The sequence below is a fragment of the Lytechinus variegatus genome, chromosome 6, assembly GCF_018143015.1.
Source record: "Lytechinus variegatus isolate NC3 chromosome 6, Lvar_3.0, whole genome shotgun sequence".
Classification (NCBI taxonomy): domain Eukaryota; kingdom Metazoa; phylum Echinodermata; class Echinoidea; order Temnopleuroida; family Toxopneustidae; genus Lytechinus; species Lytechinus variegatus.
The window spans coordinates 27,036,784-27,051,298 of NC_054745.1; the positions used below are offsets into that span (position 1 = coordinate 27,036,784).

General features: G+C 35.4%; 1 protein-coding gene across 7 annotated transcripts in view; it reads right to left on the reverse strand.

Moving 5' to 3' along the window:
- The window catches only part of LOC121417293 (vinculin-like), a 79,793-nt gene that overhangs the window by 15,274 nt on the left and 50,004 nt on the right, over positions 1–14,515 (reverse strand). For 5 of the 7 annotated variants that reach the window (XM_041610942.1, XM_041610943.1, XM_041610941.1 and 2 more), the window contains one exon: positions 2,758–2,889. The exons of the other annotated variants lie outside the window; for them this stretch is intronic. In XM_041610942.1, coding sequence (XP_041466876.1) covers positions 2,758–2,889 — 132 coding nt within the window. The remainder of the gene's footprint in view (positions 1–2,757; positions 2,890–14,515) is intronic. 7 annotated transcript variants of the gene reach the window in all.

The following is a 14,515-nucleotide window of genomic DNA, read 5'->3' on the forward strand; positions in this document are numbered from 1 at the left end:
GCAACAGCAATACAAGCTATCGCAGACCCTATGCCTGATTCCACATGGGAAGACTGGTATAAAAACTTATAGGATCACGATACATCATTTATATGCCAAAATTCCATGGAATTTTTTTTTTTTTATACCACTTGTCTCAATTTCAACTCGTATAGGACAAGTGCCAACAGAAACTAAAAACACTTTTGACATGCTGAACTACATTGAATGAATAAGGAGCTAATGAAGTACTTTGGTGAACAAGTTAAATCCTCAGAAATATCAAACTATACACCAAATGAATCTAAATTTGAATCCATCCTGTGTCTTCACCCCCTGTAGTATTATTTCTAAAACTATATCTGATGTTGTAAAATAATCACTTAAAATACCTTGCTTTAAATTCAAATGAAATTTTAAAAAATAACCAAAAAAATAAACACTGCACTGAAATGGACAATGGCATGAATTTACAACCTGTATATCACCAAGGACCCTGTATACATGCAAGTATAATCCTTCACATTAGAAATTATATTATCTTTGACAAAGATTTCTTTCCAAACAAAAATTCAGACTGAAATGACTTTGCATGGGCCTTTTTTCAGCAAGTGCAGATGTGCATCTTTTGAGCAGGGCCTTTGCTTTGACCAAAATTAAAAATTATGAAAACGTAAATTTAAACTAAACTGTAACTGAGCAGAGCCTTTGCTTTGACCAAAATTTACAATTATGAAAACGTAAATTTAAACTAAACTGTAACCCTTGCATCATCAGATAAAAGAGCTTCTGAATGGGATAACAGTGCAAGGTTCATCTATCTGTATATTCTTCTTTACGTTACAAAACATTGTCAAAACACATGTGATATAGATATGATTTCATATTGGTATAGGCAGAGTGTTAAATGTGAAAGGAACTGTGGAATTTCAATCAAAGTATCTGTGTAGGTAGCATTGTATTTATGTTGTCCATTAAAAACAAAATGTTTCTGAAGTTAGCATCAGATATTGTGATTTTCTTGCATAAGCTAAAGTACAAAGAAAAGCTTAAATGGAACAAAAAACAAGTGTAATAATAAGGCTGGTCTGCAATATTCACATTAGCTATTTAAAACAGAAACACAACAAATGATGAAAGCCATGTTCATACGCGATGCCAACACTTAGCGCTGGATTCAAATGTAAACATGATTAGTCTGAACACACTTCATAAAAACAAACAATTATAATACGAGTTAGTCAGAGAAACATATTATATAAAACTATTACATGCATATATCATAGCTGTATAGACAAAAGTAGGGTGTTAGTTTATGTACATCCGATGTACTGCAACAATGCATTTTGATGCATTTCCATGAAAATACAAATATCTAAATGGTTATGGTAGCTCATACATGATGTTTGTTTAACTGTAGAACCTAAATGAAGAAAATATCATGAGTTGCCTTGAAGTTGATACAATCCACTTCATTGTCACGATCACAGATTCGACAATAAACTCACATTTTGAAGCAGAGACGAAACAGGTGGTGAAGTTAGTCAAATATATCGCTTTCTGACATATGGCAATTGGTAAAGGATGATAGAGATTAGATCTATTCAAATACAATATCTTATATAATACTTCACAAAATTAATAGAGAGAACAGTACAATGGTATATTTGATGACATTCAGGTAATGAGAACAAAAGTAAAGAGTCAGATACTCAATAGATGTCAATATCTTAGATGAGAATTATATCAATGGTTCAAACAGATGATTATTTTGTGAACATTGACAAGAAGGTATATAATATTGATAAGGACTGCACCAAGTTGCTAATTTGGATAGTCAATTTTCATGATTTTGAAGCAGGACATTATGTCCCCTGTGAATGTAAAACAATGCTTGAAAACAACATTCTTCAATTTTTGTTTGGACGTTACATGAGAAAACATTCTCAAGAAATGATGGAGTTGACAATTTCATGATCCTTCCATTCCAGTTTGAAGTGATTCTAAGATAAAATTTTAAATTGCCTTTTCAAAATAATTCATCACTGTTCAAGGCATTTCCTTTGTCAGAATTTTATCAGAATTGTTTCTTTTTTTCTGTGAATATATGTGATGATTCTGAAAACAACAAAGCTAAGAACACATAATTCACAAAAAATGAAAAACACTTGAAAAACCACATGCTATCCAACACACACACACACACACTGGAAAAACACACAAATCTCCCATGTGGCCTTGAAGAAATTACCGAAGACATAAATGAATCTTCGAATTTCATCTTCCTTGAATGAATTGATTCTAATTGAACACAAAGAAGGGGAAAGGACTGATTTAAAAAATAAGGGAAGGGACAATTTGTGGATTAAATTTGTTTTATCCCCCTCAAAAAGCATTTTATTTTATGAGTTAACTTTTTAGGACCATTTTCCGCCAATTTTGGAATTAACTATACGATTTTTTGCCCAGCTTGGTGTTTGGAACAGGCGCCTGGATCATGTTGCACAAAATATATTCACTGATTGAATAGTATTGAACTTGTTGTCATCCTTACATTTACCCTTATGGCATATTTCATGCAAAAAGAAGGGAGGGGATGTGTAAAATGAATAAGATGAATATTCAAAACACCCTGAATATTCATAACATGAAAAGAGAATAGGTAAAAACAGACATGTTAACACAGTGGCACGATGCAAATGCAGAAAATGAGTATACTAATTGTGGACAGCACTCATGAATAATTCAACAGGACACAGGATGCAGTGATTGGTCAACCTGTCTTGGCTTGGGAGACGTGATGGGCGGAGCCGATCTCACAGGGGGCGGGGCATAAGTAGGAGTCTCTACCGATGGCGTGCTAGGGTAATTTGGGAACGTTTTCAGCACGGCGTCCAAGTCGTCTTGTATCTATATGGGAGCAGTGTGTGCAAGCAAACGTGATTGGCTGGTTAAACGTGATGTCATCAGCTTATTAACCAATCAGATATTGAGACAATTAGCCATCTACTTGCAATGGCTGATGACTACTGCTATAATATGTGAAAATAAATCAAACCTAAATTTAGCGCAGTGAGCATACATATATTCAATCTCTTTATGGTTTTTACATGTCTATACATACACTTCTATTACAATGTTTACAACTAAAACTACTTTTTTTTTACATACAACAAAAAATAAGGCATGGTGAAGCATGTCTATGATGCATTCTAAGTAAAAAAAAATTCCAGGTCTTGCACGATATTCCAGAAAAATATTCAGAATTTATTTTTAAAAATGGATTGCCTGATTCTGTTGAAAAAAATTGTTAAATATCTTGGCTTTCTACAAATTCTTTCACCAATATGAAATAGCAATATGTTAATATACCTACATGTGATGTACATGAAGACATAAAATACTAATAACCATATATATAACTCTATATCAGACAAATAATCAGTAATAGTATACACATCCTCTTTGGGAGTACTATAATGGGGCGGGAGGTTCTTGATAAGCTAAAAAGAAGCCATGCAGTTTGCGGATGCCTTGATATGAATACAAATCACAATAAAGAAACTTCCAAAAAATCAACCATGAAGAAAGCAAACTCTTAATTTGAGGTAGTGACCAAGATCTCTGCTGATGGGGATTTTTTTCACCTGCAATGCTTGAGGTACCCCAGACTTCAAAACCTTTTTTTGTGTAATTCTTGAAATCTCTCATTGAATTGCTTCTACATTCAGTCGTTGTGTAGATTATTGTTGATCAATACTGAGAAAAATATATATGTACATCACCGAAAACTTAGGATGGGCTATTTCACACTCAATATAATTATAAATCTCAAAATTAATTTTGGCAAAGTTATAGTTGGTTTTGGGGTGGTGAGTCACAATTGTGGTCAACACTATACCTAATTCAATATATCCTACAAATTTGGCACAATAAAACCTTTTTATGGAAAACGCTTTCAACTGGTTGATTTGTTGAAAGATTTGAGACTATGTAAAAATCCATTAGACATTTTATACAGAACCATCGCTACATGTGCATACATGTACACATTAACAATTGAGTTCCAAATTCATTTGCATTGCAACAGTCCTGCACTTGTTCACCAACTATGTACAGATAACTACACATTTACATGTACATGCCAGAGCTCTATCAAACATGTAAACATACACTGCCTTTTGCCTGGCTGTCAGCAAAACTGTTCAATTTTTCCTGGCCTTGAAGGACAATATGCTCTGGCATATTCGACAAGGTGCTTTTCATGTTTTAGCTCTGGAAAACAAGTTTTGTAGCAAGAACAGGCTCCAGGGTGGCCTTTCACAAAGCTGACCAGGGGGGTGTTTCACAAAGATTTAAGTATGACTTAAGTCGCACTTATATGCCGACGCGTACATGATATGCAATGCGCGATCTTATTGATAGATACGCAGTAGTGCGCGTCCTCATGGCACGATCTGACCAATGCGGTCAAGCCTTTCATACCGTACACAACTCGGCATTTAAGTGCGACTCTAAGTCATACTTAAATCTTTGTGAAACACCCCCCAGGAGTTAAGAACAACTTTATGCACAACTTTATTCACAATTTTATTCATAGCTTTATGCACAACTGATGACCTATCAAGTGCTAAATAAGCTAGCCCATTTTTTGTAAAATTGGGAGTGAATTTTCTATATCAAATCTGGTCAAATTATTTTGTGAGTGGATGTTTGTTAATGCAAGAACTTTATTCCATAAGGATTCTATTTGAAATTAATCCAGTTGGAATAAAAATGATAGGCATGCAAGAAAAATTATTTGCTGTGGGTAAAGTTGTTGTAACTTAAGAACAGCCTATGAAACAGCTTGCAAGATACATATCATAACCAACTTCATTTCTACAATATCAAACATACTACAGATTCAATGGCCTATAAGCCTGTCACATCAGTGTTATATTGACATACATGTACCAATAGCTACACAGGTAATGTGGTGCATTCTTATGTGCATTCTTATACCATATATGGTTTACCTATATCATATGTCGTTATTGAGCATGTATACTCACTCTAACAGGGCATAAGTAGTTTGAAGTGTGAAGTCTAATAAGTCTATGGGCATGCATAAGATTGGGTGTCTTTATAGGGCTAAAATAGTGTGTGATACTAAAATGTATATGTACATTGGTGTGTTCAAGCCACATATGGTTTAATAAGTATAAGGGATTTAGAATCGTGGGTTGTTTCTAACACATATGTAAATAGTAAGTCAAACAGTAAATTAGCTTTATATATAAGGAGTGGAAATTCAAGTGGTGACTGTGTGCGGTCAATAAAGCAAATTCATGTACTACATAATGGGTGCATTACACAGTATGAGGTAAAGGTGGCCATGGTTTTAAATTATGAATAATCTGAGGCATAAGAATTCTAAATCTAAAGCTATTATGCTGTGTCATGGGTATTGTGGGGAGTGGAGGAAAGGGACTTATACATGTCCTATGCACCCAATGTGATATACTTTCATTCTTTTTCCTTACTCATTCTCCACTGTGTTTTCAAAAAGAATTTTAAAATAAGACAAATTTAAAAGTGTATGTATATTTAAAAACATTATCAAAGGAAAATAACCTGTAAAATAGGACAAGAGTAATAGCGTAGTCACATGGGGTTTTCACGGTTTGGCATCTGTGTGTTTGATATCATAGTTTACACTAATACAAAAATACACACACATATTCATATACGACTCTGTACAGAACAAACAACACAACCCACCATACACAACAGACATTTCTGACCACTCACAGACCCCGATACATGTATGTTACAACAAAATCAGCCAATCACAAATGGGCTTGCATTCACGAATCATTCTCTTTTTAATTGGTAGAGTGCAATGACTTTTCAACACAGACGCTTGTTCTGATCGCGAGTAGCCAATCAGCAGCCTGCTTTCATTGTTAATGACACTCAACATGGGTGCTTATGGATGGAGCTCTGCCATTGGTGCACATCTGCTCATCTGCAAATCATAGTTTTTTTTGTTAGTGTGCAATAAAGGGGGTAAAATTAAATTTTTACAAAATCATAAATCAAATATAAAAAAAAACATTTAAGTGCAACATGAATATACAAAGAGGGAAAATTAATGGAATATTTTTAGATTATGATGAAGAGAAGAAAACAATATGAAAACCTCTTGTGGAATAGTGAATGAAGGAGCCTTATGTTGACTTGCTGGATCGTGAGCAGAGGGCGCCCTCTTCGGTGAAGAGCCGTGGCCGTGAGGAAAATTGCGAGATGTCCCTAAAGGCTGTTAGGAAAGAATTTGTGAGTAAATGTAGAAAGGTGTTATTAGTCAGTATCCACCCCTGTGTCAGCATGCTTGTGAATCAAATCATTCAAAATCAAATAATTCTAAATCGATGCAAATCATTTATCTTTCAAGTATTGCAGTGTTCCATTCCTTACAATCTCAAAATGCGTTTTATCTTGACTCATCTCTCATTCTCCCCCCTCCCTCCCATCCCCCTCCATTCCCCCCCTCACCTCCCCCTCCACGCCTTCTCTCTCTCTCTCTCTCCTCTCCATTTATATTTACTATGAGCTCTTATCTTACAACATGCTATATTCTATCTTTTGATGTTTATCTCGTACAGAGTTTTCTCTATTTGCTGTGAATACTTCATTTATCTTAAACCTGATATTTCTCCATGACTGAAAGACTCAAACCCATCTCAAAAAAATGAAACAAAATCATACAGATAGACAAACACCTCCAAAATCATACAGATAGACAAACACCTCCACACCCAAGTACGATCACATAGACCCTCACATATTGACCCATGCTCAGAAAGGAAGAAACAATATGATACATGTGGTCATGAGAACATAAACAGAATTGAACAAAATATTGTGCTTCCTTCATTTCTGTACACATGAAAGACTTTTCCCTAGAATGAATTTTAACTAAAATATATTGAGAGAATATGAATAAGATCTAATCTAAAAGAATGTAATTACTTCTCATGAAACAAAGTTAACTTAAATAACCGCTTTTCGTATTATCATCAAACCCATATTCCACTATTCTACTTTATTTCCTGTATACTAGGAATTTAACAAAAACCAAAGTCCAAAAAATTACATTTCACATAAATTAAGAAAATGGAATGTTGTTTATGAATGTTGAATGAGGATTTTAGTCAGTTTCTCATACATTTTAGACCCTTTTTGATAAAATTCCAGGATTCAATTTTCACACATGAAGGGCTTATAATAAGCAACAATATCCCATGTTTCACTCATTTTGACCAAGAGATACATGTAGATCAGAGTCATTCCTAAATTAATTCATTTGAATATACGCTTGTAGTCATAGATTGGGATTCATATCGTAATTTCAAATCACACTTCATCTCAGAATCAAAACCAATCAGTTAAAGCATTCAAAGAGTTAATCGACAGAGACCTGGTAGTCTGCAGGTTCCGAGGTTGCCTTTGGGGGTGGGGGCGGGGGAGGGGGCGGCACGGACTGCTCACCATTCTGTTAAGGAAATCAAGACAATCGTTATCAGCACTTCAATCTCAGATTATCAGTATTAAGGGCATGTGACAAAAAAGGTTGCTGCAAGTAATTAATCTGTTGAAGACTGAATAATTTTTACAATAAAATAGGTATAATAGATAGTATATTAAGAAGCTTAAGTTTAAAGCCCCTTTTATACCTTCACGGATGCAACACGGATCATCACGGATCTCAGTCCGTGATGATCCGGGGTGCCAAATTTGTATTTTCCTAGCATTCCCGGAGTACGGAGTTAACTGGTTATTAACACGGATATGTACGGAAAAGTACGGAGTCTACAAGGATAGGCAAGGTAGCAATAGGGATCCTGTTTTGATATGCTCCCAACACGGAATACCCGGATGATCACGGATGTTACTGGGTCTTTACACGGACCTTCACGGTTGCTCACATTCTGTACTGGCTAGAATGAAGTTTCGTCCCTTTTTGCAGCATCTGGAGCATGCTCGTGCTTGGTTATGAATACGGACTATTGTTCATGTACGCAAACAATACAAACATTTGACCCCAGATAAAGCCGGTATCAACAAGGATCACCCGGTTCTTACAAGGAGCCTCCCGGATGCATTCGGTAGCTACACGGATGTACAAGGAGGCTACAAGGATGAACACGGATGATTACCAGTCCGTGTACTCCGGGATGAAAAATTGAACATGTTCAATTTTTCTCCCGGACATGCCGGTACATCAAGGATGGCGCCGGATGAGTAGCCGGAGTGTACACGGTAGTCCCGGACTGTACACGGATGACCCCGGATTGACAATCCGGGATGATCCGTGTTGCTTCCGTGAAGGTGTAAAAGGGGCTTTAGGTTAAGTCGCTGCCTGGAAAGCAGTAGATGGCAGCTTCGAATCCCATCGGTTCCAATTTTTTCTGATTTTTTCAGATCGAGCATACTGCCGAAATAATGCCGAAATTTGTTAACAAATTATAATTTCCTACTATTATACTAACACTATCATTGTAGAACCATTGTTTGGCTGTAACAGAATATAAACCTAATACTAAATCAAATCCTCATGCCACATATGGGTCTACTGAACAGTTGGGCAATGCCTCAACGAAGTTCCCAGACAAAATAAAGAAGCACTTAAGTTAAAATTTCCTTAAATTTCAAGATTTCAGACTCTTTAATTGTAGCTGGGAATATATTGTTTCATCTGAACTTAAGACAAATTATATGATTTGATTATCATGTCTGTTTGTTCTCTTTTTGTTTTATGAGTCCCTTGGGTATTTTAGTTAAAATGTAGTTGGCAACTCATCAACCAAATGAAAATCACTTAGATGTCATTTTAATATACTGACCTCCAGGTCAACAGAGGTCATGCTGAGGTCATAGAGGGGAGAAGAGGTCACAGCAGGGTCGTGCAGAGGCTGAGGGTTCAAGCGTATTGAGGAGCTCGAGACAAAGTTTGGTTGGTTAGAGGAAGGACCACTTGTGTTAGGGTCGGAAGTTAGTGTTGGGTCAAAGGGAGAGGTCATATGAAGAGGATGGCCTTGGGGTCGAAGGTCAGAGGTCACAGGGTTCAAAGGGTGAGAGGATTGATGAGAAGCATTTGGTAGGGAATCCTGTAAATAAGGATGGATATAGATAAAATTATACAAATTACAGAACTGCACTATACTGTACAAACTATCAGGTAATTCCATTTAATGTGTATTCGTACTTACATGTATGTCACTTCCCTTATTTGTCAAACCGTCCAGAAACTCTCTCTCTCTTCAATTACATAATATGTAGGGAGGATTTTTTTACTTATTTATTCATTTAATCATTCAAATATATTCTTATATGGAATAAAAGCAATCAGCACAGAGGCTGTTTTACATTGCAGACTTGATTACTTGAAAGAGAAATAAGCATATTGATTATTCATGGAATCGCATGCCATATGCAAGGTAAGCAGAACAAAATGAAAGCATGAAAGGAACCCAACTCAAATAAAATTGAGGTCTAAGAATTTTTTTTTCTGTGAAATCTATCTACTAAGAAATATAATTAAATAGAAGAAGGGGTGTCATTTTGCATCAAAAATGAAATGAAGATGTTTAATGGCTTGAAACTTATAATCCTTTTTGGGGGGGTGGGGATGATACAGAAATGATATGACTAATATTGAAAATAAAAACAGAAGTACAGGCGAAGTAGTATACAGAGAAACAACCCCCCCCCCCCCAAAAAAAAGGGGGAAATTATTGAAAAGGTGGATTTGCCCCCCCCCCCCAAAAAAAAGAAGAAAAGACAGGAAAAAGCATTTTGCAAAGGACTGTGCAGCTAAATATTGAATTAATCAGTATAATTTGAACAAGGAGGTTAACCTCATCATAAAAGGAAGTTGAAGGATGGGAGGAAGGCTGGGGATGATAAGTTGGAGGGTTGTCATGGTGATAGGTATGATCATTCATGGATGACATATATGGTTGGTTGGAGTCAGGGTATGGAGGCTGTAAGGGGAAAGGATCGTAGGAAACCAGGTCAAAAACCAACTACTGTTAACACTGTCAAATGCATTATTCCTTTTCATTGGGTCATGAATTAGGGAGGAATGAAAATATAAAAATTACTTTCAAATTCTTTTGTTCTCCTTTATTCATACTATGAATTAGAAAGGATTGTACAAACTCTAGAATGATGCAAACTCCATGGCCCGTATTCTGAAGTCAGGTTTAACTTAGACCATGGTCTAACTCTGTGCTAAAATTATGGGAAGCCAAAAGTGTCAAAATTTTCATTAAGTTGTATGTTTTTAATTTTTCACTGTGTTCTTTCCTGATTCATCGATGGCGAAGACAATCATCTATTTATATTTCCTAGACAATTATGAATGATTTGAGAGCCTAATGAGCTGATTATGATGATATCTTTACCATTAGTGATTTATGTAACAATTGGCTTTCCATACTTAAACCACAACTTTAAACTTGAGTTTAAGTTTAAGTTAAACCCGACTTCAGAATATGGGCCCATGCATTTATTTGTCATTATATCCCCCACAACTTTTTTCCAAAGAAAGTGTATGATAATTCATGGTTTAATAGTAAGCCCACCAATATCATCTTGTACACCTATATCTAAGATTTGTTTAAGTCATAAATCAGCTTGCATATCTTTCAATGTCCAATACCATTTTTATTCTTTTAATAGAATGTAAATTTCATGCTTGCAATTAGTGTAGTTTACAGAATAGGGAAAAAGTGAAGAGAAAAAAATAGAACATGCTTTTACAGATAAGACAAACTATCATTTATTAACAAATTCTTGATCATTATTGGTGAAGCATGCTTTTTTCCCCAAATAAAATGTTGAGTCTTCCTATTCGTTACAGACACTTATATGTGGCAGATAAAAAATATATTACATTTTTTAGGCCTAACCAAATGTGTACCTTGTGACATGAATGGAATTATGTTATAACATGAATATTCAATATATTAATGAATATTCAATAGATAATAATGAACCTGGTAAGAGGGCGTGGCTTGGCTGGCGTAGGCGGAGCTTGGAGGTGGAGGAGGCACGACTGGTGCACTCTCTGTTGCGTAGCCGGACGATGCTTGGATTGGATCAAAGGACGGCCCTCTCTATGGATAGAAACCGCCCAATCAATAGATCATGAATATGCATGCCTAAAACTAAAACTTAAAATGTGTATTTCCACAAAATACACATTCACACATCAGCATAGGGAATCCCTTTATTGTATCTATTATAGGTTCAAAGTACACCTACAAACATTCACTACGTTTAATTACTTAAGAATTCCAATTTAATTTTGAACTTGTGGTTCTAAGGAATGGATAAGATTTAGATGTATTTTCAGGAATAGATTAAAATACAATTCTTCTAGTTATAGAAATTAAATGAATATAAATCATGCTGCCTAAAAATAACGAATTCATTACTACTGAAAGTATTTATTTGTAAATTGTCTTTTATGAAGTGCAATGAATGAATTGAAATGCGTTGAATTGAATTATTCTGGTAATTAATAAAATTATGTATCCATTTTCAAAAATAAATACATATAGACTTTTTGATTATGGAATTACATTATCCCCTATTCCACACCCATTCTAGGTTTTTACGTAGGAAAAGAATAAAGAATGTCTGAATAGGTACAGATATAAAATCTAAATCCTACTACTAAATGGAACTTAAAGTGATTATCTATTTGACTGCGGAATATGAATTCATCGAATTATTTTAATGAAATTAAAAAAAAGATATATTTGTAACACAGAAAGAAAACTTATACAATAAACCAACATGTATTTTCATGCAGATAGGTGCAAAACATGTACAATACAATTACAAATTACGCATGGTCTTATGGACATCATAATGGTGTGCCAGATAAACTGTGCATCTGTTTGAATTATTACCTGGAGGGAGGCTTTTGTGTACTATATACCATGTAATACTGCTTATATTTCAAGAGTTATAAATGATGAATAATAATTTGCAATCATTTTATGTTGTAATAATTTGTGGAACAGTACTTTCATAACCTGGGTTATTATTTTCACACTAAAAAAATGGAAAGTTCAGCGTAACTTCATGCAATATACAAGTGTGTTTCTTTTTGTTTTTGTTTTTCTTGTTTCAAATAAAACTTGTCAGGCAGAAGATAATTACTCCCTATGAAGATAAAAGAAAAGACCAGTTTCTCATGCAAAAATCATTGATTTTATTTAAATCTTGCTAGCAATTGGCATTGGTATTTATACACTTAAAATACAAATCATGTAACTCCACAAGGCACACTTCCTTATAAATTAAAAAAAAAACATTTCTCCTCTTATTCTTGCAGTTTCATATAAACTAGGATTACTTTTAATAGAGGGATAATACATGTACATCCATGGTAAGTAATTAGTCCCAAAATTTAAAGGACTGCCCAATTTTCATGCAATTTTGATTGATTTCATTTCAATCTTGTCAGCGATTGGCATTGGAACTGATCCAAATAAAATAAAAAATAATATACAATTGATTCCTCACAAAAAGCAACACACAAACATTCTCATTTCTTACATGAACTTAGTATACACAGTTTACACACACAAATGCAATCAATAAGACATAATCTTCATAAAAATATACACACAATAGGTCTTACATATAAACATTCTCACTTATTACACACACAAACACACACACACACATACAACATAGAGTAAGCTTGAACATGTATCAGCCACTAACCATTTCACACACTTATGATAATCACTTTTCAATCCCAGGTCAAACATCACATGCATTCCCCGAACCCTTCATTCCATTCTATTATCATTTTAAATCAGGAATTTTATTAAGATTTGAGGTTGGAGAGTACAGTCTGACCGTCGGTAGTCAAGGATGCATACCCCATGGTTCAAATTTCATGCAAGGATATGGAAGGCCATTGCCTTGGATGCGTTATTCATTAGCCTCAATGTCCCTTTCATGGGGCTTTGAAAAATTTGGTGTGCCCTTCATTTTTTTCCTTGATTGTACTATAATATGGACAAAATCCACTGGCCTTCCCAAAAAGATTCAATTATCTTGTAATTTATTATGCGCTTAAGACATGCACTGTAAGTATTTAAGCGCTTAGAATTCATTGTTACCCTGGTCATCAGACTCATTCAGACATACAATGTATGCATATCCTCCTCTCCCTAGAGAGTATCCCAGCCAGTCGCCATTGATGAAAATGATGAAAATCCATATTTTTATGTTCGAAATACACATGAAGTGAAATACTCTGAAAATTTGCTTTGCCCAATTGATTGTGGACCCGGCAGCCGCTGTGCAGCGCCAGATTGCCGAGGCTCTATCCCTTGAGGCGCCCGAGCATGCAACAATGACTTTCACATCCTACCGGGTACCCATTTAGCACTTGGGTGGAGAGTGGCAAAGGGTGGATCAACGACCTTCTGATTACAAGGCGAGTAGTGCCTGAACCACTCCATGAAGGCTCTTCAATGTAAAGACCCATTAACCCCTACTATGGCAAACAAGGCAATCCCACTCACATACACACGTTTTAGAGCTGAGCATTCAATGCAAAATTCCCCTTTTTTAAATTTCTCTCAACAGGAGGTCTTCAACGTTTATCTTCTTTAATCACAAATAGCTCTTATTCCCAACCCCTCCCCCCTTCCAAAAACAATACTCAATTTGTTATTGGGTGCAATCAGGATATGAGTGCTTCACAAATCAACTTGCTAATGATTTTCACTCGCAACTTTGCTCTCAGCCAGTAAGCTTCAAGCATTTCAGCAGCTTGTAACAGCTGTCGGTGAAAATCAATGACAAAGAGCTCTGTGATATGGGCCCCTGATGTGGAGGTATAAAATATATGAAATCTAATTGAATATCATGAAACTGTCAGGGGGTGGGGTTCTACATACTCATTTACATGCTGTTAGCTGATTGGTTGCTCCACTCCACTGTGCTTATGAATATTCATCAGGCCATCAACCATGCTGTGGGCAAGAGATATATACATGTAATCTAAAATGTTAGATGAACACAGCTGCCAACCTTTAGAAGTGTACTGTTAACAAATGCCTAATGCCAGATTGAAAAAGACAATCATAACATTGAACATCATGGTCCGTATTCTGAACTCGGGTCTTATGTAAACTCTGGTCTTCATGAACTCGTGGTCTATCTATTGATAGCTAACTGTCACAAAGATATTGAACAGTACATGCTTGACTTAACAGCTTATACTTATCTCCGATCATTAACACACATATCTCTCTGGGAATTCTGGCAAGCACAGAAAAAGTGAGAAACATACAATGTGAACAAAATTCGAGCATTTCTTACTACCTGTAATTTCGGCGCAGAGTTTAATAGACCATGGACCCAAGATTCTAAACACACTTCAGAATACAGGCCATAATGTGTATATTCCGTGCATACAAATTCTGCATTCTTGAAGCTGATTTCTTTCAATGCA